Genomic DNA, 23,623 nt, shown 5'->3' with positions numbered 1-23,623 from the left:
TTACTGCTTACATATAAACCCAGACATAATTCACAGATGCAGAAGAAAATCTTGAACATTCACGTTAAGATATTCAGCTATGTAGCAGCAGTTATGGCAACCATGCATTCCCATGAAGTTCTAATTAACCTAGCTTATAATTCATAACCAGCACGGGAAGAGACATTTTCAGCTTGTCATGTGCAGTAAATCAAATGCATCCGTGAATCTTTAGTGTCTACAACACTGCCAAGCCCTAAGATCATCGATTCATCATCTAACATTTATTTTAAAACATCAAATAACTTCAAGATGGGACACATAAAAAGCTCAAATGCACATTTCAACAATATGCAAGCATACTGTACATCCGTTACTGGTTTATTTAGTGACACTTTCTCTACAGTCACGAAATAATTAAAAGAAAAGAGTTGTAACGAAGCCTTCAGCGTTGTTCATGTCATTGCCTCTGACCTGTTTGCCAACACGTGCTGGATGCGGAACGGACCCGAGGAGGACGTACTGAATTATTTAGAGCCACTCTACTCATATTATAACACAGTGCACGCTCACATTTAAACACTGACTATCGTGTTCAATGAAAGTAAAACTGTTATGAAACATTATTTGCTGCACTGGTGTTGGGTGAGAAAACATGTTAGCCTGAAGATGCTACTGCTTAATTTGCCCCCCAAAAAGTAAGCTTACCAAAATGCTGTCATGCACATGGTTTAGATAGATAGTCCATGTTACTCTGGCTAAAATAAAAGTGTATATATAAAGACCAATCAATCATGATAAATAAGTTATTTTTTTCTGTGATTTGAAAATAAACAGAGCCAAAGCTAGAAAGTATAGTGCACATAGCTAGCAGTGATGTCACCCCTCCTGGTGACAGAGAAGCATTCTGACTCAGAGACAGTGGACAGACGGGAAGTCCATGGGGCTCATTGACTGTAGGGCCGCACAATATGTCACAAATGTATGATCATTTTAGTTAAGTGCACTTATCACATCAGTCACACTTAAGGCAGGCTTCTGTGGTCATGTTTATGTTGTGTGAGTCCATTAAGAACTTACGACATGTACCTTTTATAAACCCACACAAAAGTTCCCAAAATTATTAAGCACAAACATGAATTACTTATTTTTGTTTGTATGAAGCCCTTAACTTGGATTTCTGAGGCTGATTTAAAAAGATCTGATAATGACATAGGCTATTGGCAATGGCCAATATTCTTATTTTTTCTTTATACAACAACAGACGACAAAAATAAAAACTTGTGCAATGTTTTAAAAATCAACTTGCCAGTGCTCTCTGGTGGAAAAGGCGTTATATTATGCTGACACTGTTTATTCCACCATATATACTTATATAACAGCTATGAACTTATATCAATTTATCGGCTCTACAATTGTTTTCGTTCTAGCTGACATTTGAATTGCCTTTATGTTGTGTGTGTGTGTGTGTGTGTGTGTGTGTGTGTGTGTGTGTGTGTGTGTGTGTGTGTGTGTGTGTGTGTGTGTGTGTGTGTGTGTGTGTGTGTGTGTGTGTGTGTGTGTGTGTGTGTGTGTGTGTGTGTGTGTGTGTGTGTGTGTGTGTGTGTGTGTGTGTGTGTGTGTGTGTGTGTGTGTGTGTGTGTGTGTGTGTGTGTGTGTGTGTGTGTGCTGGTTCACTGTCCTACAGAGTGCTCTGTGTTTCTAGTTAAACAGCAGCACATCAAGTGTGTGTGTCTGTGTGTCTGTGTCTGTGCGTGTGTGTGTGTGTGTTTATACAGTAAGCTGAAGGAGAGTCTGCAGCGTTTTCTCTAATAATATCTGCGCCTCTCTCTGCTCCTCTGCTGAGTCACCGTCAGTTCTAGGGCATCACACAGTAAATTAGGTTAGGCCCGTTTATTTGATTACAAAATATCGCAGCCCTGTTGAAACTATGTTTTATATAGCGATTTTTTCTCAACACTCACTCACAACAACTGCTTCATGAAAACACAACTGATTGTTACCATGGATATATCACAAAGACTTGACTCCTTAGCTACAAAGAAAGAGCAGTGCTGTTGGAGCATTGACATTTAGAGAGAGTGCAGGACACAGCCTTACTTTTACTTTGTCTGTGTCGTCCTGCACATTAAAGTAGGTGAACACTGTCTGGTGGTGAACATTCAAGTCTTTCCAACCCCACTTCCGCACTCCATTTCTTTTGTTCACTTTGTTGTCACCAAGCCCAAGTTAAGATGACATCATCTAGGTTGTGTTTCCCTTTTGAGTCAAAGCTCCTCCAAAGCCATATTGATTTAGCATTAAAACTTCAGAAAATGACATAACCAATGTTATTTTGGAGTTGTGTCCTAAACAGTGTTTAATTGTTTTAATTTGTGATGTATTTAGTAAACAGTTGTTTAGATTATCTTGTCAACTGACACATGGAGACTGCTCATGACAATTTCCACGCTTGTATCAGAAATTGAAAGATTGTAGCACTTATCTGCTCCACTATATGCAGTGGAGTTCCATTCCACAGCGTTGACTTAGAGCATACATTAATTCCCTCTCTCTCTCTCTCTCTGTCTCTGTGTCTCTCTCTGTCTCCCACTCAGACCACCAGTAGCGGCAGCAGCAGGATGAGCTCTGACGGGGGCGGGCGTCCGGTCCGGGTGGGCTCCCTGGTGGAGGTGATAGGGAAGGGGCAGCGCGGCACGGTGGCCTACATCGGCAACACGCTGTTCGCCTCGGGGAAATGGGTGGGGGTCATCCTGGACGAGGCCAAGGGCAAGAACGACGGCACCGTGCAGGGCAAGCGCTACTTCACATGCGAGGAGAACCGTGGGATATTTGTGAGACAATCACAGGTAAATACTGAACTGTTTTACTTCTTCCTACCCTGTTTTGTACATGAATTATATTATTTGAGTTACTAATTTGTAATATGTTGCTGACAATCTTTTTTTTTTTTTTCTTTTTTTTTTTTTTACTTAGTGTATAGTGTGTGTAACCTTTTCATATGAATGTCGGTTTCCATTCAAGCCATGGGTCAAATGAGTTGACACAAAGTTGTTGAATCCTATCAGCTCTACAAAACTCTCTCTGTATTTCTCAGTATTGTAGTGTTTACAAACTGGTGTCACCCCCTTGACACTGGTGCAGGAGCTCAGAAAAATCTCAAGAAGCGCCCAAGAAATGTTTCAGTTGTTGATTCTACTGCTAAGAAGTTGAAGTTGTAGATGCTCAGACAGTGTTGTTGTAATTCCTCAGAATTCCTCATGGGGGCAACACCATGGCTTTAACATGTTCAATAAATTGTATTCTAAACTATTAGATAAATTAAAGATTTTCTTAAATATATGATGCAGTGGGCTTGTGTGGGGGTTAACATTTTCCTCTGCTGCTATGTGAATGGTGTCAACATCTTTCTACTGCTTTTGGGATGAGATCTGTGTTGTTTTGATCAAAAACTAAAAAATACTGCAAAGCACCTCTGCATGTTACAGTGAGTGACTATATTTCTAACATTATTAACTAAAAACTTTCATTGGCTTGTATGACAGCCCTTGACCACTTTTTCTTAGCAAAATCTTGAGAAAGGATTTTTTAAATCAGTTGCACTTGTCACTTAGGAATAAATCTATCCGAGTGGTTGTTGTATTATGCCCTACTGTTAAGTGAGCACAGAGAGTAGATTGTGTTAATGCTACCAGTGACTCAGCTTTACAGTTACCTCACACACACACACACACACACACACACACACACACACACACACACACACACACACACACACACACACACACACACACACACACACAGCAGCTTCAAGCTTCAGTATATCGATCTGGTGTTGTGTTGCTAATCCTCTTCATTATGTTTCCCACTTGGCCTTAAAAGACTGTCTGACCTCGACTGCCTCTGCACTGCAGTCGTAAAGGTTGCTATGAGAACGGACAGATTACAAGTGTTACGAATGAATGAACATCAATTAAAAGGATTTGTCTTCGTGGCTGCAGTCTCAACAGCTGTGGCCTCCTCTCTGCCAACCGAATTGGAAGCAATAGCAAGTAATGTTTTTTGAGTCCGTGACTAAATGTCTGTATATTTTTGTGTATCTTTTCTCAGATCCAGTTAGTTGACGATGGGGCTGACACGACATCTCCAGAGACACCTGAGCCCGGCACCGGCAAGGTTCCCAAACGAGGTAAGGACACAACCATACACACACACACACACACACACACACACACACACACACACACACACACACACACACACACACACACACACACACACACACACACACACAGACATACGCCACATACACACACACACACACACACACACACACACACCCCCCTTCAGACGGTCACGGTTTTGTCCTTGGTCATCGGTCCCCATCAGTATTCTGTAGGTGGTAGAAAAGGATTTGGCTCAAACAAACTGTGCAAACACATCGATCCTGACCTTTTAAGAAATAGAAGTCGTCTTGGGGACATACACACGCTCAGAAGATTCAACATGCAGAGCTGCTATTTGAAAGCAAATAAGTTCCGTACTATGAGAGCGCAGAGGTACAAAACTCACCTTTTGTGACCTTAACACACTGACAGGTCATATGTTTTATAACAACATTAAGCGATACTTAAATATTTATTGTCATATGGCATACAGTAAAACAGGTAGTTGCGCTATACAATTCAATTCTTACTCTTTTTTTTCATCCTACACAAACAGTAAGGTACAGTATAAGATATAACAAAATATAGTACAATATATGCAATTTCCAGCACTGTGTAAAGTGTGTGATGTGCTATACATGACAGTATAAAATAAAATAATAGTGTGTGTGCAGTGTGCAGAGTTAGCGGGCTATTGTTGTAGCTGCTGACGCACAATCATTTTTGCCTTTCTCCTGATTGGCTGTTTGCCTAAAAGCTTTTTCCTGTCTCCATATTGTCTTCAAATTGTCACCCTTTTACTCATGCAATAAACTGATTATTTTTAACATCTTAAGAACCTCTTGGTCTCTCTACAGCCAGGTCTGTGTTTGTGTATCAGTCAGGGTAACCGTGGGGTCTTGAAAGCATTAAAATCAGGCCTTTCACTGACAAAGTATTGAACTTCCTTCACAAAGGTCTTACATTTTTGATTGCCCTTTTGTAAGATAAAATAAATACAGTACCTGGAGAGGTTGTTATGTGGCAAATAAGCAATAAAACTATACACACACACACACTTCACAAAGCTATTGTTACAGTATATCAATGTGAGTGTATTAATGTGAGTTTATAATTAAGTTTCTTTATTAACAGTTCCTTGAAATGCATCAGAATTTCAATGATATCCTTCATATATTTGCCAGTGCGGCCTCGACGTTGGCTTTCAATTTAATTTAAAGTGGCATTAAAAAGTCTTAGATCAGTGTATAAACGCCCTAAAGCAAGGCAGTGTAACCCCCCCGCCTGCTCACTGTAAGAGTTTCAGCTTTAGCACTGAAATATAAATGTGTTTATGTAAAATATCTCATTACAGAGACGCTGTTTAGTCTCATGTTGAGTCACTGATGCAGCAGAGTGTTGCACCAGCACTGCGTAGGTTGTTGGTTTGAATCCCTCTGTGTGCCCCATCTGGTGCAGTCAAGCTCTTGAATACTGATTCTCTATAAATGTCAAATTGAACAATAACATTTCATCTAGGTTTCCTGTTGACAGCAAACATATTATGTTTTACTCTCTGCAGCGTCAACAAGAGCTGTTTGGTGTCGACAAGTTCATCAAGAGACATAATAAATGTGAAAAAGAAGCAATATATTAGAGCTGTTTTGGGGCCAGAAGAGCCAGCTCAGCTAACAATTATAATAACTCTCCTTCAAATAGTTCTGCAGGACATCAACAAAATTAAAGTCACAGTAATCATAGGAATTGAATCGAAAAACAAACCTTAAATCTCAACCAGCTTGATTATTTGTATGAAGAAAAAAGTTTTAACCATTAAAATACTTGGTCACTTTTGATAATGATAACTCTTGCTGTATACATACTGCCATATATAATACATAATCAATTTCAAATAAATTGTGATACATTTTGTCGTCTTGTCTCTACTTTTTACATGTGGTCATCGATATGTTTTCATCCTCTTGAGAATGGACTGAGCTGCTCTCTGTTTCCATGGTAACTCCTCACTGCTGCTACATTAAAATAGGGGGGGGGGGTGTCGGTTTGGTGCATTGTTTTCAGTTTCATAAGGTTCCACTTCCTGACGCAGAGAGAGAGAGAGAGAGAGAGAGAGAGAGAGAGAGAGAGAGAGAGAGAGAGAGAGAGAGAGAGAGAGAGAGAGAGAGAGAGAGAGAGAGAGAGAGAGAGAGAGAGAGAGAGAGAGAGAGAGAGAGAGAGAGAGAGAGAGAGAGAGAGAGAGAGAGAGAGAGAGAGAGAGAGAGAGAGAGAGAGAGAGAGAGAGAGAGAGAGTTAAAGCTGTGACACACTCTGCACTTCTTTGAGCAATTTTTAGTTGGCTAAGGAGTTCATTCATAAGTTCAGCCCCAAAGTTAGATGTGCTGTATCTTCAGGTTATAGTAACAACACAGAGGAAAGTTCTCATGACACCTTGGTTGCTGTAACACTGTCCTGCACCAAATATTGAAAGTTGATTTAAAAAAAAAACAGGAAAAAAAACGTATGTCATGACACCACCTTTACAAAAAAAAATGCAATTGTGAATTGTCCCGTTCAGTCGAATGATGTTTTCTGTAAAACAATTCAAAACTTTCAAGATTGTTTGCTCAATACAGTGATGTTATAAAATAATACAAGATGAAGATTAGTATTTCTCAGACTTTTGCTTTTTTGAAAGTTATATGGAGGAGTTGGTAAGACTTTTTAAGTAAAAAAAAAAAATTATAATTGACCAGGATACTTATTCATCCATGACTACCAACTACTGTTTTATCGCCATCAGATTCACTTGAAGGAGTAGGCTAAGTCAGGTGTTTGTGATTTCTCAGCAACCTGACTGTGTCTCCGTATCAGTGTTGAGCATCCGGTAAAGAGACAATAAATAAATCATGTTGACTTAAATGTGTTTGCAACCGGATCTCAGTAGGACTTTAGACCTTGTAAAAGACGATAACACTGATGATAAAGTGAAAGTTTTGCTTCTCACTTCCTTTTGTTTGTCTTTTCTAATCTGCAGAGATCCTGGAGACGCCCAAGTCCAGCAAACTGGTGAGTCAGATAAACGCTGCACCGAGATATGAGGTTCCACTGCAGGAAAGTCAGGAGCTCACACCTGGACTTTTACGCACACGCACTCACACACGCACATGCACTCACACACACACACACACACACACACACACACACACACACACACACGCACACACACACACACACACACACACACACACACACACACACACACACACACACATGTACAAACTCTGTTATCTAAAAGTAAAAGTGCGTTCCTGTTGACTACACTTGTTCTGCTGTTTCAGTTGGATTCAACACTTTCATTCATTTCTTGAATAAAAAAAAGGTTTGTGTTAGTACTAGCTGTGGGAAGATGCTTGGAAGCCTTTCATTGACTATACTGAATGTTATGTTCAGCATTTTAAAGTGCATTTGTTTTGCTCATTAGCATTGAATAATTCAGGCTAAAGAGAGTTACAGACAATCTCTAGTGTAAATAACTCTTCTTTTATACATGCCTGTAATGATGCAGAAGAAAATGGAGATACTTTATCATATCTTTCATCCATGATAACGACTTGTCTTCCCCCACAATTGAAATACAGAAACAATTTATAAAATGATAATTTTTTCTTCAAATAATCGCTGAAACTATGAGTTTACCAGATTTTCTTCAATCCAGGATAAATGGTAAATGGACTTGACTTATATAGCGCTTTTCTAGCCGATTTTCTCAGCCCCAAAGCGCTTTACATTTCTTACCACATTCACCCATTCATACACACACTCATACACCGATGGCAGTAGCTGCCATGCAAGGCGCTCTCTGACCCATCGGGAGCAATGTGGGGTTCAGTGTCTTGCTCAGGGACACTTCGACATGTGGCGGGGAGACGGGGGATCGAACCTCCGACCCTGCACTCCAGAGGCAATCTAGGATAAAGGCTGTGTTTTCCTATCTGACCAGCAGAGGGAGACGTTTGCCTATAAATATGTACACTAGACATGACTTGTGATACATGGATTTATTAAGTGAAACAAATAGTGACACCCCCAAGATCAGTTAAATGTTTTAAATAAAAATTATTTAGCCTTTACAACTGACGCTTTGATTATTTCTTTGTGGATGCAGGTCTGTAAATATGAATAATTTTTTGATATTTCTTTTTTAACATGCAGTTTGTCTCAAAATGAACTGAACGATTGAAAAGAAATATGTGTGTGAAAGTGAACTGAAGACATATTGGTGAAACTACTGTATGTGTGTACTGTATATATGGTTTCTTGGATCCACTAACAATTTCGAGGAGCACAGACCCACTACACCTCCCAGTCACCTCCAGCATGACTGTGACAAACCCTTAACCTCCTTCCCTCCTTCCCTCACTTCCTTCCCTTCTTTCCTTGGTCCACGCAGCGAGGACTGAAGCCCAAAAAGGTGCTGCATGTTTCTCTAACCTCGGTACCGCTGTAATGTTATGACAATGACCATATATATATATTAGTAACCATGGCTCTGAATGGCCTTCGCTGCTGCATGGCAACAGGGCGCCCACCTCATTCCCTCATTGTACGACTATTTGCGATTTTACGTCGAATCTCACCATGCCGCCATTGTTTTTGTCTTGTCTCCGAACGTCTTATTGTGTTTATGTGAGAGTGAATGGAAAGTTAAAGTAAAAAGAACAAATAGATGATACCTGTGTTCGCAAGAGTGCCACGCCCACCTCCTGTCTGTCACCTGAACTGTGCTCTCTGCCTCTGTGTTGTGTGTGTGTGTTGTCTGTTGCCGCCGTGTCTGTCTGCTTTACGTGTGTTTATATAAAGCATGTTGAAGTCGCAGTGCCGTAGTGTCTCATTGTCAATGATCAACTAGCTTTTATAAATCACAAAAACCTCTGTTGGTAAGAAGTGAATTTACTAATTCAATACAATACTTAATAGCTTCAGGCTTAGAGAGAGACAGTTCTGCCCACATTCAGCACCATGCTCTGGATGACAAAGATCTGGCATTTGTGAAGGCTTTTAAAATGACATTCAGAGTAGTTTTCTTTTTGGGAGGTTGTATTAAAAAGCTGCAGCTGTAGGCACTTGTCAACTAGTTTCATTTGCCTCTGCCATTTCACATCAGTAAAGGAGGTGGTTTGAGGTGCTGGGGCTGCCTCAGACACATGTGATAGCAATGGCTCTGAATAATTGATTATTTAAACTATAAGTTGATCAACAGAAATGGAAAAAACACTCCAAGAAGAAGCTCCGTCTTCTTTTTCAGCTGAGCCATACATGATGTGCATCTGGGATGCTCAATAGCTCACTGACTGTGGTGCGGCAAACTAGGGTCGATTACTGGTCAGGGTGGTGCAGTTAGCTTTAAGAGCCCTTAGGCAAGACCCTTCATTCTAACTACATACCTCCAGTCTTAAGTAGATTTGGATAAAAGTTTCTGCAGGAGTTCCTCTGTAAATGTCAGACAGTGACTGAGGTGAAGCGTTGCAGAGAACAGACCTGCAGTATAGATTACCTGTCAGCTCCTTTATCGTCTCCTTCCGCAGCAAGACCAAGGATCAGTCTGAAACATATTCTCCATTTTGTTTTTTTTTCCAGATCTATTGGAGTGATGACGGCTGTAAATGTGTCATCAGAGTTTCAGAACAAGAATATGAGAATAACAACAATAGAAATCCTAGTCTTCCTTGTAGAGAGCTACAGAAACATATATTTTATCTTTGTTGTTTTGTACAGTGCAGTTATGAGCCGAGCGTGTTGAGTTCTGCTGTGTAGATGCTTCATGTGCAGTCACTCGATCTCCTTGTTGTCCTGCTGGAGGCTGCAGAGCGATGACCTCACAGGCATCAGTCCATCCGCCCTGTGTGTGTGTGTGTATGTGTGTGTGTGTGTGTGTGTGGGTGTGTGGGTGGGTGGGTGTGATGGGAAGGCAGGAACCTGATACATCTCTACCATGGCCCAATAACATTATCTCCTCTCTCACTCTCTCTCTCTCTTTCTCTCTCAATTCAATTCAATTCAAAAAGCTGTATTGGCATGACTATTATATTAAATAGTATTGTCAAAGCATTAGGGATTTCACAAAATATAAGAACAACCCCCCATATATTCACGCAAGGACACACATTAATAATTCTCTCTATCTCTTTCTCCCTTTCTCTCTCTCAATTCAATACATTTTCAAAACCAATATTGCCAAGGCATCATATAACAACTCATGCAAATTCAATAGCGGAAGTATTAATCAAAACTAAAGATATTAAATATATGTAGATTAATGATGTAATGATATCGATGGTAATCATAGAAATAACTCGAATATAATACAAAAAAGTGTTAATATGTTACACATCCTATTTCTGTATGTGTGTTTACATCTTAATTTTTTTTCATGTGTGTGTGTGGGGGGAGGGTTGTGTGTGTGTGTGTCTTTGGTTGTGTGTGTAGGTTTCCTCTGATTCCCAGCCCTGCTTCCCAGAGCAGCACTTAAGTCTTGTAGTAGAAGGCGAAAGGATTACACAGCAGATGTGATGTTGAATATTTCATCAGGACAGATTTCCCTCAACTGCTCTGTAATGGATACACCTAAACACATTGTTATTTCTGCTTCAGCGGCCCACACTATGAATTTCTGCCTCTATCTTTTCATCATAAAAAAACTCTTCTATAGTACTCACATTACATTATTATAACATTACATGTCATTTAGTAGACACTTTAATCCAAATTGATGTACAACTGGAGGTAGGCAGTTAGTCAGTCTTGCCTAAGGACTCTCACAAAGAAACCCTACATCGTCTTTATTTACTGTTAACTTAGTAAGTAATCACAGCAATATCAAGAGATTCTGCCCATCTTAATGCGCACAATGTGAAATGTGAGTTCAGGTTTTAAAGCGTAGTTTCCTCACTGATTAACTCTCTTTGTTCTTGCTGTTGGTGCAGAGAAGAATGTTAGTGGAGCTGAAAAAGATATTAGGATAGCTACTCGATTGGCTCTAGGCGGTAAGGGAAGGAATGGCCTCTTTAAAAAACCATTTATTCCTTTTAGTATTAACTCTAAAGATCAAAGTCTTCCATTTTGTTTCAGTCTTACCTTCTGGCTGTTGGAATACCGGATAGTTTTTTACTCATTTAAACCCATCTGTCTATTTTATTAGAACAAGTATTTAACAATTATGACTACTAGGAATTCCTTTAAGTAGCTTATTTGGCTTTTCACCCATTGTACGCATCATAGATTGCCATAAAGTGTACCGTAAAATTGTTTCTCAATGATATGATGATGAAGTGTGAATAAACTAAAGTAAACTATTTATGGGCAAAATGAGATAATGGCCCATGGTAGCGTAGTCCAGGCCTTTTGAATTGCGGCCCACATTACAGATTTCCTCTGTGGCTCCAGTAGTTTTTTTTTTGTTTTTTAAGATATTTTTTGGGCATTTTTATGCTTTATTGATAGTGCAGAGAGACAGAGTTGAAATGGGGCAGAGAGGGGAGTGACATGCAGAGAACGACCGCGGGTGGGAATCGAACCCGGGTCTGCTGCTGGGCCCGGCCCGGGAGGGGGACGCCTTACCAATTGAGCTAAAGGCGCCCCCCGGCTCCAGTAGTTTAATATATGGATTATAGAGCGAAATTAAATGGCCCTCCAGTGAGATTATCCGTCTAATACCGTGGGAAGCGATCCCGTAATTATCTCTGCTTGTAATCTATGAGCTCTGCTTCGTGCCATCACTGGATTTAAAGGGGCATTCTATCAGGATAATCGTGAATATTCTCACGAGTGACATGTAAATAAAAAATAATGAAAGAAAAATATTTTTAACTAAATGTAAGGTTAAGTTGTTCCAGTATGTTCTATTGCCATTTGTTTAAGGGGTTTAAGAATATTGTAATGATTATTGGGATGATATTGTTCGTCACAATTATTTTGGCCAGTATATTGTCTCATGCCTATATTGGACAATATCCATATGCAGTAAATTTAAAACAAATAAAAAATAATTAGAAAGGCATTTATGACTTAATGCACTCTGATTTGTGAACCAGATAAGGTGTTAGTTTTCCTCCTTGTTTTCGTCTTGCTTTAATGAGCCCATAGGACGGCTCAGTGAGTGTTGCTAGGAGATGACAGAGAGAGAGAGAGAGAGAGAGGGGCTTGCATCAGTGGCGTTGCTCATTTGCCCTTCTTCACCTCAGTACAACCCCGCCCCTCTGTCTGTCCACAGTCACTGATTCACATGCACCATCTATCTATCCCTCCCTCCCTCCCTCCCTGTCTGTCTGTCTGTCTGTGGGTGAGCAGAATGGAGAGAGAAAGAGAAAGTTGATTTTTAAAACACCTTTATTTTCAAAGGCTATTGATGTTTTCTATGAATAAATAAATACAAACATTCATCATTGATTTTACATTTCATGAATGAAAATTGTTTGGTAAAGTCGTTGGGCAAGAGCACCATCAAAGATACCGGACCTATACAGGCCATCAGCTGATGAGAGAGAGAGAGAGATGTAGAGAGAGAGAGAGAGAGGGAGAAAGGGAGGAGAGCAAGGGAGGTGCACCGTGCACAGTGATGTAATGCATCAGCAGCTTGGCATTGGCTGCGCTGACAAATCACAACAAGCCGAGTGAGGAAAACGGAGCGAGAGAATTTGTTAGGAGGGGGAGGGAGGTTAGGGGAGGAGAGGAGAGGAGAGGCGTCTCCCGTGAACAGTAGCAGTTCGGATGCTCGCGACGGAAAGATGTCATAGTCGTAATAGCAGCAGAAAAGGGAAAGGGAGGCACAGAGCGAGGGCTATGGGAATATGGATTATGAGATGAGCTGAGGCCGAGGACATAAGGGAGGACGCACGATCGCAGTAGAGAAGGCTACTGAAAGAGGCTTGGGAGAGAGAGAGAGAGAGAGAGAGACAGAGAGATAGAGAGACAGAGAGAGAGCCTGGGAAAATAGAATTAAAAAAAGCGTTGCAGCCATTTGCACCACTGCAGCTTTCCTGGCCTGAGCAGCTGCTTTTCTGACTGTGTGTTCGGCTTTAGCTGTCTGTCCTCCTGAACCCGGCTCCTGTGGACTCTGCCTGTTTTATCACCTTCCTGTGTGTTTGTGTGTATTTTTCGGTGACTGTGTTTGTGTGTCTTCCCCTCTTGCAAATATGATGAGACAGACTCCGGCACCCCGGAAGGTACAGAAACTCCTTATGATCGTCCTCATGCATTTGGGATGTTGTTGTTGCTATGGTTGTTGTCGTCATCCATTTTTTTTTGTGGGCAGATTCTGCTGTAAAAGGTCATGCTTGGAAGTTTAAGTTATTCTTAATTTTGTTGTTGAGTTACCCTTTTTAATATGGTATTAGATATTCTCAGTTTGGAAGTACAATTGAATGTGCCAATAGGTTTTTTTTAATTTTAATTTTTTTTAATTTTGTGAGTTCAATGTTATTTCTGCAAACTCATAGTGACATTTTTGCAGACTTTGCCTTTTGCCTTCACTTGTGTCTGCAGCAATGTGTGTAGGCTTTTTCTGTCATTTCAATGGACATCAGTGTATCTCTGTGTATATTTTAATTTGGCCTCATGATGCAGAAGCTTACCACAACGTTTAATGAGGTCAGAGCTATTTTTTTTCTTTTTTTGACCCTCCAAGGGAGAATGACATCATTTCAGGCTGATGTGATTAGAGTACAGCCTGTTCTAGCATCCTGACAGTATGACACTTAGGACGGCTGTCATCTCTTGTTTTGGTACAGCTGTTAGCCCGGGATCATTTCTGCTGAATGGGATGGCTGTGTAATCCAATAAAGGACGATAACTAGCCAGAGAGACGGCCGTGCCCCAGGCCCAAGCAGAGAGAGAGAGACAGAGAGAGAGAGAGAGAGAGAGAGAGAGAGAGAGGAGAGAGAGAGAGAGGAGAGAGAGAGAATGCAAAGGACAGTGAAGTGTGCAGACCTGGGTTACATCATGTTTTGATGATAAAAAAGAAAGCCTTGAACGTAATTTGATCGCCATATAGTGCAGACATTCTGCACAAAATATGACTCATCTCAGTATACAATTATAACAACGTTCACTTATTCTGGTAGTTGTTATGGCTACAGATTGAGTTTGCTAAACTATTTTCCTAATGACTATTTTATCTCTGAACAGAAAATCTTATGGAGAATTTGAAGGTAATGCTGTAGAATTATGGTCCAGTCCTAAACCTTGGCATGTTCTAGTAAATACAGTTTGACATTTGAAAATATTTCATGGTCCTTAAGGTCTAGAAATAATATTAACTATAAATATAAGTCACCTCGTAAAAGTCAAGCAAAACTAAAGAGGCACATTTTTACTTGAGAACATAATAGTTGGTTGGTTTGTCCAATTTCTTCTCCAACCAGCAGTGTTACCCAGGTCTGCTGGACAGACTTTACATAAGAACAATGTGTGGATCTTTCTCTGCACACTTCACTGAAACAAGGGGATGCAGCCAGTGGATAACGAGCCATTCTTCCAGCGCTGTCTGCAGTTTGAAAACTGGGCCGAGACACAATGCAGTCAGTCATTTAGGTCACAGCATCCGTACCAGACACAGTCTCCATGTTGTTAAGGAGGGTTTTTTGGTGGAAGAGATGAGACTAGTTATAACAAGAGTGTCGAGACGTAAAGAAACTGATCAGAGATGAGATCTGGATGTTACATGATAATGGCTTCATTGTGGGCCTTAAAGCTATAGTGTGTAACTTTTTCATATAAATTAATGTCGGTTACATTTCAAGCCATCGCCCAATGGATTCATACAATGTTGATCTAAGCCTATCTCAGTATGGCAGTATTTACAAACTGGTGTCGCCCCCCCCCCCCCCCACCCGACACAATGCAGGAACTCAGACAAACCCCAAGAAGCGCCCAAGAAATGTTTTTGATTTTGATTATACTGATAAGAATGAAACCTGGACGTAGGGCAGAAGGTATATCCATACACGATCAACGAAGGCTTTACCTCATGTAGATGCGCTGACAGTGTTGTTGTAATTACTCAGAATTCCTCATGGGGGCGACAGACGTAACGCACAATAGCTTTACAGAGAAGTAGCAGGATTCATATCATGTCAGCTTCATCCGCTCATATTGTCCTATTTGCCTGTGATGTGTAGTTTAATATGAAGTGTGCCCTTGAATCACTAACCCTGGATGTTTGTTTCCCTCCCTCCTTTCCTACTTCCTACTTCCTCTCCTCTTCAGACCGTGGCCAGAAGGCCCAAGGTGAGCCCAGTCTCCAAAGTCTTCAGGGCTTACCATTTTTATCAACATTTATCTATTTGCGATTGTTGTTGTTGCGCTTCATGCAGCTGTGTGTGTGTGTGTGTGTGTGTGTGTGTGTGTGTGTGTGTGTGTGTGTGTGTGTGTGTGTGTGTGTGTGTGTGTGTGTGTGTGTGTGTGTGTGTGTGTGTGTGTGTGTGTGTGTGTGTGTGTGTGTGTGTGTGTGTGTGTGTGTGTGTGTGTGTGTGTGTGTGTGCAAGCGTCTGTGTTGCCAAACAGCAGTGACAATACATCACCAGACATGATGCCAAATCCATTTTTAATTTCACTAAAAGAAATGAGTTTTTGGTTCATAGCACAAATATGTTTCCACTCAGTTTAACATAATCTTGCACATTGCTGTTTTTATTCAATCTGTTCAGCCATTTTGACATTCTTCACTTTGACATTTACAGCAGGAACACTATGTCCTGTCTACACACAGTATTCCACCATTCATATTTTCAACATTTTGATATTATTTCTGTAGTTGCTTTTGTTCAGTTTTGTCCTTTTATTTGTTCTAATAAGTTCCAGAGCTATTCTGCACATTAAAGGTTTGTTTGCTTCCTGATTTCGGTTTTATGCTTTTTTATTTTTTCAGTATTTTAGCCTTTCATGTAGCTACAGAAATCATGTATTCAACACTTTAACACAACATTTTATTTTCTGTTCTAGCTTTTGTTTAGTTTTGTTCTAATCCGCCTCAGAGCTATTTCTGCATATTAACATGCTTTGCTTTCTTCCTAATTTTGATTCTATGCATTTTTTTTAAATTTCTGACTATTTTTCCGTTGTAGTTTTTGCAAATGCGTCCCAAAGTACGCCCTTGGCCTATCAATGGAGGTTACAAATTCTTTTCATAATTATTCTTAAAAAAAATCATCTTGATCCTTCCACAGCAGCCCACCCGCCCTGCCTCTGGTAAGGGCGCTGCGTCTGGCTCTGCCTCAGCCTCTGCCGGGGAGATGAGCAGCAGTGAGCCCAGCACACCGGCCCAGACTCCTCTGGCTGCTCCGGTCATCCCAACGCTCCACTCCCCTGGAAACCCTCCGCCCCCCGTCCCAAGCAAGGTCAGTGTCAGCTTAAGACTTCACTGTGTTGATCACACTGTTGCTGACAGCGTCGCAACACACCACACATATGGTTTCACCCCAGAAAAATCCCAACAAGCGCCCAAAAATGGTTTCAGTTGTTGATTCTACTGCTAACAAAAAAGATTTAAAGCTGGGGTGGAGGATTCCTGGAGAAAATGGCAGTTGGGATAGAGATTCAAATTCAAATACCTCAACCGCTCCACTTGTTCTCTTTGGTCCCTCCCTGACACACTCTACACCAACAAAGTCGTGCCAAAGTGAATGGACAGTCCCAACAGCCAATAAGAACAGAGAATCGGAGCCTCGGTCTGGTATGAAGTGTACAACTTTGACCAATCAGAAATCATATACCCCAGCTTTAAGTTGACATCTTTCAAGCAATTATACCAAGCAGTAATAGCTGAAGTGATTAGCTCTCAAGCACATGGTCAATCAAGCTAAGATTTAGATCCAGTTTGTGTCCAAATGTTACTTGATTTGAAGAGGCGTAATTATCCGTGTACTCTTCTTTAATTATGAGTTGGTTGTGGACAAGTTGAATCTCTTGTGTGTTATTTGAGAACAGCAGCTTGTATATTAATGTGTTGTAAAGGTCAGGTTACAGGTTACAGGTTAAAGTTATAATTTTAACATTTTGTTAAACGATCTGTTGCCGTACAGCGTTAAAAATAACCAGATTGATTCCTATGTTAACCTTCCAGGAGGACGTCACTATGGAAACACAGGTGCAGTGGTGTGGCGTGATGTTTTTGCACTTGATATTGAAGTGTTGTTTTTCTCACTAACATTTTAACAGGTTTTCTGAGCTGTGATTTTCGTCATTAGTTAGTGTGTGAGGTGCGCATTTGTAGCACGATTTAATTAAGAGTTGGTGTGATTACATGTGTGCAGATACACAAGCACATTAAGTCGACAAGGTGTGTGTGTGTGTGTGTGTGTGTGTGTGTGTGTGTGTGTGTGTGTGTGTGTGTGTGTGTGTGTGTGTGTGTGTGTGTGTGTGTGTGTGTGTGTGTGTGTGTGTGTGTGTGTGTGTGTGTGTGTGTGTGTGTGTGTGTGTGTGTGTGTGTGTGTGTGTGTGTGTGTGTGTGTGTGTGTGTGTGTGTGTGTGTGTGTGTGTGTGTGTGTGTGTGGTTGTGGTTGTTTTGCTGAGTCTTTCCACAGGTTAAGTTACTGCATGGCAAGTGAAATGCAACCCTCCTAACACTTTAGAAAATGAAAGTGCTGCCACCTTAGAATGAAGATGAGTGGGGAAAAAAGTTTCAAAAATATGTTTCTGTGTACCCATTTTGGTACAATATTTTATATGTGAATTTAACACAATTATGTATTAAGTGAAACGAAATTTCGTACGACATGTGCATGACAATATAGTTATCTTTCCATCTGAATGGATCTTGCCTGTAGCCTAATTGTGTGTCATTTATTTTCTTTTTTTTTAACATCTGATTGTTCTCATCATCCTGCACCAGCAATGTGTGAAACTATAAAAAAATAAAATTATATATATATTTAAAGTTAAATTAAATGTGTCCTTTTCTCCCTTCTGTCTCCACCACCAATCCTCCATGTTGAATAATCCTCTCCATCCATCCAGGAAGAGGAGTCCCTGCGTTCCCAGGTTAAAGATCTTGAGGAGAAGCTTGACACGCTGAAGATGAAGCGGACGGAGGACAAAGCCAAACTGAAGGAACTGGAGAAACACAAGATCCAACTGGAGCAGCTGCAGGAGTGGAAGAACAAGATGCAGGAGCAGCAGGCAGAGCTGCAGAAGCAACTCAAGGAGGCCAAGCGGGTGAGAGGCAGACTACTGTGTGTTATACTGTATATACACACTTATTACTGAGTGTTATACTGTACACACTATTACTGAGTGTATGAGAGTACTGTATGTATAGATGGAGGGGAGATTGAAAGACTGTTTGGTGCTTTTAAGTCTTGAAATTTTTTTTGTTAACAATGGATCAGTATTAGGTTGGGAGTAGATGAGTTTATGAGAGTACTGTATAGATGGGTAGATGGTGGATAGGTTCAAGGGCTGTTTGGTGCTGCTGATTGATTTCTGAAGCACCAAATACGTTGTCCGATGAGTAAAAGTGATAGTCCTTTGAAAACAATGTAGTGAATGTAAAATTGAGGCCTGAGAGTTTACCTAAAAAAACACAAAAAATAGACCTTTTTTATGATTATATCCCCAACTATCTGATCATTTGTTCATCAATAATTTGAGTGTTGTATAATTAAATGATAGAAATAATGATTTTCATTAAAGGAACATACATCCACGTCTACTTTATTGAGACGTAACTAACTCAACATGATTGAATTTTTGCGTAGGAGGCAAAGGAAGCCATGGAGGCTAAGGAGCGTTACATGGAGGAGATGTCAGACACGGCGGATGCGATCGAGATGGCCACGCTGGATAAAGAGATGGCTGAGGAGAGAGCCGAGTCTCTGCAGCTGGAGGTGGACTCTATGAAGGAGAAGACCGAGGAACTCACCATGGACCTGGAGATCCTCAAACACGAGATCGAGGAGAAAGGTACAAACACGCTGGGATTTAAGATCTATTTTAAATTCTAGTTTCTACATTCTACGTGTTTAAAAATGACTTGCACCCTGCAGGTGAAAACAAAATGTAACTTCTTGTTCAGTGTGCATTAGTTGCCTTTTGCTACATGTAGTGACTGCAATTTTTTTTAATTTAAGGCAACATGGAGTGTTCTTTCTGCAATAAGAAATAGTTTTTTTTAAAGCTGCAGCAGAAATAGTCAACTCACAACACCAGCAACATCTGTTTGATTAAAAGTATCATTTAGTGACATTAATTGAAAAGTGAGTAGAAAAGTTCAGTTGTGTTGTTGTGTTCCTGTCAGGTTCTGATGGCGCTGCCTCCAGTTACCATGTGAAACAGCTGGAGGAGCAGAACGGCAGACTGAAGGAAGCTCTGGTCAGGTAGAGTTCTTTGTTAATAAGAATGTTTTCTTAAAGACTTACCTGGTTAAATAAAAAATAAAATAAAAAAATGGAATCCTCACACTGCAGGACACCAAGAAAAAGTTCAACCCTAACCTTAAATATTTTCTAAGTTTAATTGTACTTCCTTATAGTTAACAGTAAACACAGTAGAAAGGGTTAAAAGATAAAAGTATAAGAAGTTCCACAAAGCTCTTACGTGTGTGTGTGTGTGTGTGTGTGTGTGTGTGTGTGTGTGTGTGTGTGTGTGTGTGTGTGTGTGTGTGTGTGTGTGTGTGTGTGTGTGTGTGTGTGTGTGTGTGTGTGTGTGTGTGTGTGTGTGTGTGTGTACCAGGATGCGTGACCTGTCGTCGTCAGAGAAACAGGAACACTTGAAGTTGCAGAAGCAGATGGAGAAGAAGAACGTGGAGCTGGACGCTCACCGCAGCACCAAGGAGAAACTACAGGAGGAGATGAGCCAGGCTGAGAAGACCATCGACGAGCTCAAAGAACAGGTCAGTGTGAGGGGGTTTCATTATTACCAAAGGCTAAACAGGCTAAAAAAAAAGAGGCTTCTGCAGCTATTCATTGACATAAATCACCCTACAGGCCACCAGCAACTGACTCAGGAAACCTATTGTAATGTGAACTTTAAAAGCCTATTGGCAAAGTGATTGATGATTTCATTATTGGAATGCAAAAAAAGAGAGAAAATTTCAGAGTAGCTTCCAGGAACTTTCTGTTTTTGTTGATCCTAGTGCCCCCTTTGGACCAAAGCGGTAGTGTTTTTACGACACTAGCGCCTGTTTAAAATAAAAAAATAAAGTACATTTTTATATGTTTTTAATATGTTTTTTTTTTCTAACAAGAAAATCACAACCCAAATGTACATACAAAACAGGACCACGCTTTTTGGGGGTCTAAGTTACCAGTTCAGATGTGCTTTGTTCCAGGTGGATGCAGCGTTGGGAGCAGAGGAGATGGTGGAGATGCTGACGGAGAGAAACCTTGACCTGGAGGAGAAGGTCCGCGAGCTGAGAGAGACAGTCACTGATCTGGTGAGAGAACAATCTACTGTCTAAGCTTTCATTCATTCATTCATTCATTCATATTAAACTAATTCAACATCAAAGTTGATTCAGTTTTTCGTTTCAAGAATCCACAGCTCCTTTTTTGGGCTCATTTCAGGCTTTGTGAACCGGCAGTGACTTGGGAGGGATTATTTTTGGGTATTTTGATGTTTATTTTATTTTACTGTTTGTCTCGATGTTAGTGGCATAAGTTGTTTTTTATTTATTCTTTCATACTACCTGTCTGTAACAAATTAACAACTTTTTCACTTTTCTATACATAAAAAACAAATAAAAAAACTTGATAAAAAAAATAAAAAATAAAATCCACAGCTAATGTCTTGAGACTTGTGCATTTCCTTCTCTGCCTAATTATTTGTATTTATAGGACTGAGGTCAGAGAAAATGAAAGTGCCACAGTTTGCAGACTGACTCTTTACTTTGTACAGTACATACTGCTCTCTTGTGATTTGTTACTGCAGTCAATAGTGAGTTACTGTTTGAATTAAGTCCACTTTCAATATCCATCGACCTCGTTCAAACAAATGACCCGCTGCTCCTTCCTTCACTTGGCCAAATAAAGTCACTTACAGTGTCGGCACAATGTTTATGAATATGGCATTTCTCAAAACATTTGGGTTCTGATTTTGTTACTAAATAAATAAGAGATATTGGTTACAATCATGGGTTTTCAAATCATATACATTATGATTATAGTTTAACATTTGAAATAAAAGTAGAATATATTTGTACTATTTTAAATCTTTTTAATTTGAATTATTAGAAATGTAAACAATGGACGTCAAAGGACTAGAGTAAATGACTGAGGCTGTTTGTTTCAGGAAGCTATAAACGAGATGAACGATGAGCTGCAGGAGAACGGCAGAGAGACGGAGCTGGAGCTGAGGGAGATGTTGGACCTGGGAGCCTCCAGAGTCAGAGAGGCCGAGAAACGAGTTGAAGCCGCGCAGGAGACCGTCGCTGATTATCAACAGACTATCACCAAATACAGAGAGCTCACGGCCCACCTACAGGTACAGACAGAATGGACTGGGACTGGGTATAGTTTTTAGTTGGAGCACTTTTTGCATGTTAATTGTTTATTAAAGCTATAATACGTAACTTCTGCACTTCCCACCCTCCAGTTTCCAGTTTGAAGCAGGTATGATCCTACCTGTCTCTGTGTGTCTGACTCTTCCATTGTGTTGTCTCCAGGAGGTGAACAGAGATCTGACCAGCCAGCAGGAAGCCTCAGCAGAGCTACAGCAGCAGCCGCCTGCAGAGCTGTTTGACTTCAAGATCAAGTTTGCAGAGACAAAGGCCTACGCCAAGGTCAGACACCATAAGAGCTCTTTGGTCTGAATAACAAGTAGTTCTCAGTCGTGTGATGACGTTAAATGTGATTCAGTATTAGTCTGAATATCCTTTTTCGCCATTTTTTTAAATTAACAGCTATATTTATTGGTAGTTGAAACAATGAAAATCATGATGAAAAAGACGATCAGATAATAATTATTTTGAACACAAATAGTGCCCAGAAGAGTATTTTTAAAGTCCCTCTATTCTTTAGGCTTTCTTAGTCAAGCTGAAACTTCTTCAATTTTGCACCTCATCTACATTTGGACCTGTTTGTATATCTTTTATTTTAAACTGTCAAATTTATGTTATGTATTAACTCTAATGTGTATTTCCTGTGTGTGTGTGCAGGCCATTGAGATGGAGCTGAGGAAGATGGAGGTTGGTCAGGCGAACAGACAGGTTTCTCTGCTGACGTCCTTCATGCCCGAGTCCTTCCTGCGTCACGGTGGAGACCACGACTGTATCCTGGTGCTGCTGCTCATGCCCAGGCTCATATGCAAGGTAAACACCATAGACCAGGGGTGTCAAACTCATTTTGGTTCGAGGGCCACATACAGCCTCTCTGATCTCAGGTGGGCCGGACTAGTAAAATAATGGCAAAATAACTCCAAATCCCTAACTTTGTTTTTCAGTAATATGCTTTATCACTCAGCCTACATTTGCAACCTACATTATCACGGATCACAAGGGATCTCTGTACCCCCCAGGAAATGTCTTAGTAAAGGTTGCTGCTGGCCATGGGAATAGGAGGTGCGGCGCGAAGCGCCGCAGCAAAAATTTTGGGGGTATTTTGCTCAAAGATGCCAATGTGCACTAATGAAATAAACAACTGTTTATTTGAATACACAAATACAACAGGCACTGACCTTACAGTTGTCCAATTTTGTTTATTATATGTACAGGGACACATTTTGTGCAAACATGCAGACTGTACAAAATACAATTAAATAAAAGTGCAACTTCTACTGTTTTGATTTATTTTTAAATACAGAGGTTATTGGTTGTTTTGGAATTTGTTTTTCCCAATTTAAAACATAAAAATAAAGCAGCATTGAAAATTAGGAAATAAATCTTGTAGGCCTACACTAGCATGCTCCTGCTAATAAAAATAGTTTTATTTTTATTAAAAAGTAATAAAATAAATGTACTAAAAATAAAAATGTTTTTTTTTTTTGGTTTTTACTTTGCCATAAAGCACTGTAGGAAACATTAATAGCGGTGAAGCAGGATTGCCATTTACCATTTACCACGTTGCTAAAATGTGCTTTTTTTATTTAGGCTGCCCCCTAGCGGCAGGAGTGAGCATTTCGGTTATTTCTTTAAAAATTCATAACTCCTCACAGGAATGGGCTAGAGACTTACTTTTTTTTTTGACATACTCAGAAATTTATGCTCTACAGGTCGCGGGCCTGATCAAATCATCTCGCGGGCCGGATCCGGCCCGCGGGCCGTATGTTTGACACCCCTGCCATAGACTGTATATATAAAGGGTAAACACATGACTTTTATAAACACATTACCTCTAATAGATAATGAATGGTAAGAAAAAGAAGAATGGGGAAGAAAGGACAGAAAGGATTTTAATCAACTTTGTATATATTACTCTGTTACATCAGTAAGATATCGGTTAAACAAAGTAGTTAGCATCAAATAAGTATCTTTTCATACTAAGTAGCTCCGTCAGTTTTATATTTTTATAAAT

The 23,623-nt window shown here is 40.2% G+C and overlaps 1 protein-coding gene across 1 annotated transcript in view; it reads left to right on the top strand.

Moving 5' to 3' along the window:
* The window catches only part of dctn1b (dynactin 1b), a gene marked incomplete at its 3' end in the record, with an annotated part of 39,336 nt that overhangs the window by 9,156 nt on the left and 6,557 nt on the right, over positions 1-23,623 (top strand). The window contains exons 3-15 of the mRNA XM_080042359.1: positions 2,577-2,828; positions 4,090-4,168; positions 7,159-7,190; positions 15,387-15,407; positions 16,346-16,516; positions 18,135-18,332; positions 18,875-19,079; positions 19,414-19,492; positions 19,848-20,007; positions 20,446-20,550; positions 21,405-21,596; positions 21,778-21,894; positions 22,270-22,422. Of these exons, the coding sequence (XP_079898485.1) occupies positions 2,577-2,828; positions 4,090-4,168; positions 7,159-7,190; positions 15,387-15,407; positions 16,346-16,516; positions 18,135-18,332; positions 18,875-19,079; positions 19,414-19,492; positions 19,848-20,007; positions 20,446-20,550; positions 21,405-21,596; positions 21,778-21,894; positions 22,270-22,422 (1,764 nt within the window). The remainder of the gene's footprint in view (positions 1-2,576; positions 2,829-4,089; positions 4,169-7,158; positions 7,191-15,386; positions 15,408-16,345; positions 16,517-18,134; positions 18,333-18,874; positions 19,080-19,413; positions 19,493-19,847; positions 20,008-20,445; positions 20,551-21,404; positions 21,597-21,777; positions 21,895-22,269; positions 22,423-23,623) is intronic.

This window comes from Ammodytes marinus (assembly GCF_949987685.1).
Source record: "Ammodytes marinus genome assembly, chromosome: 15".
NCBI lineage: Eukaryota > Metazoa > Chordata > Actinopteri > Uranoscopiformes > Ammodytidae > Ammodytes > Ammodytes marinus.
Note: the sequence above shows the minus strand (reverse complement) of the source record. Positions and strands in the feature narration are given on the sequence as shown.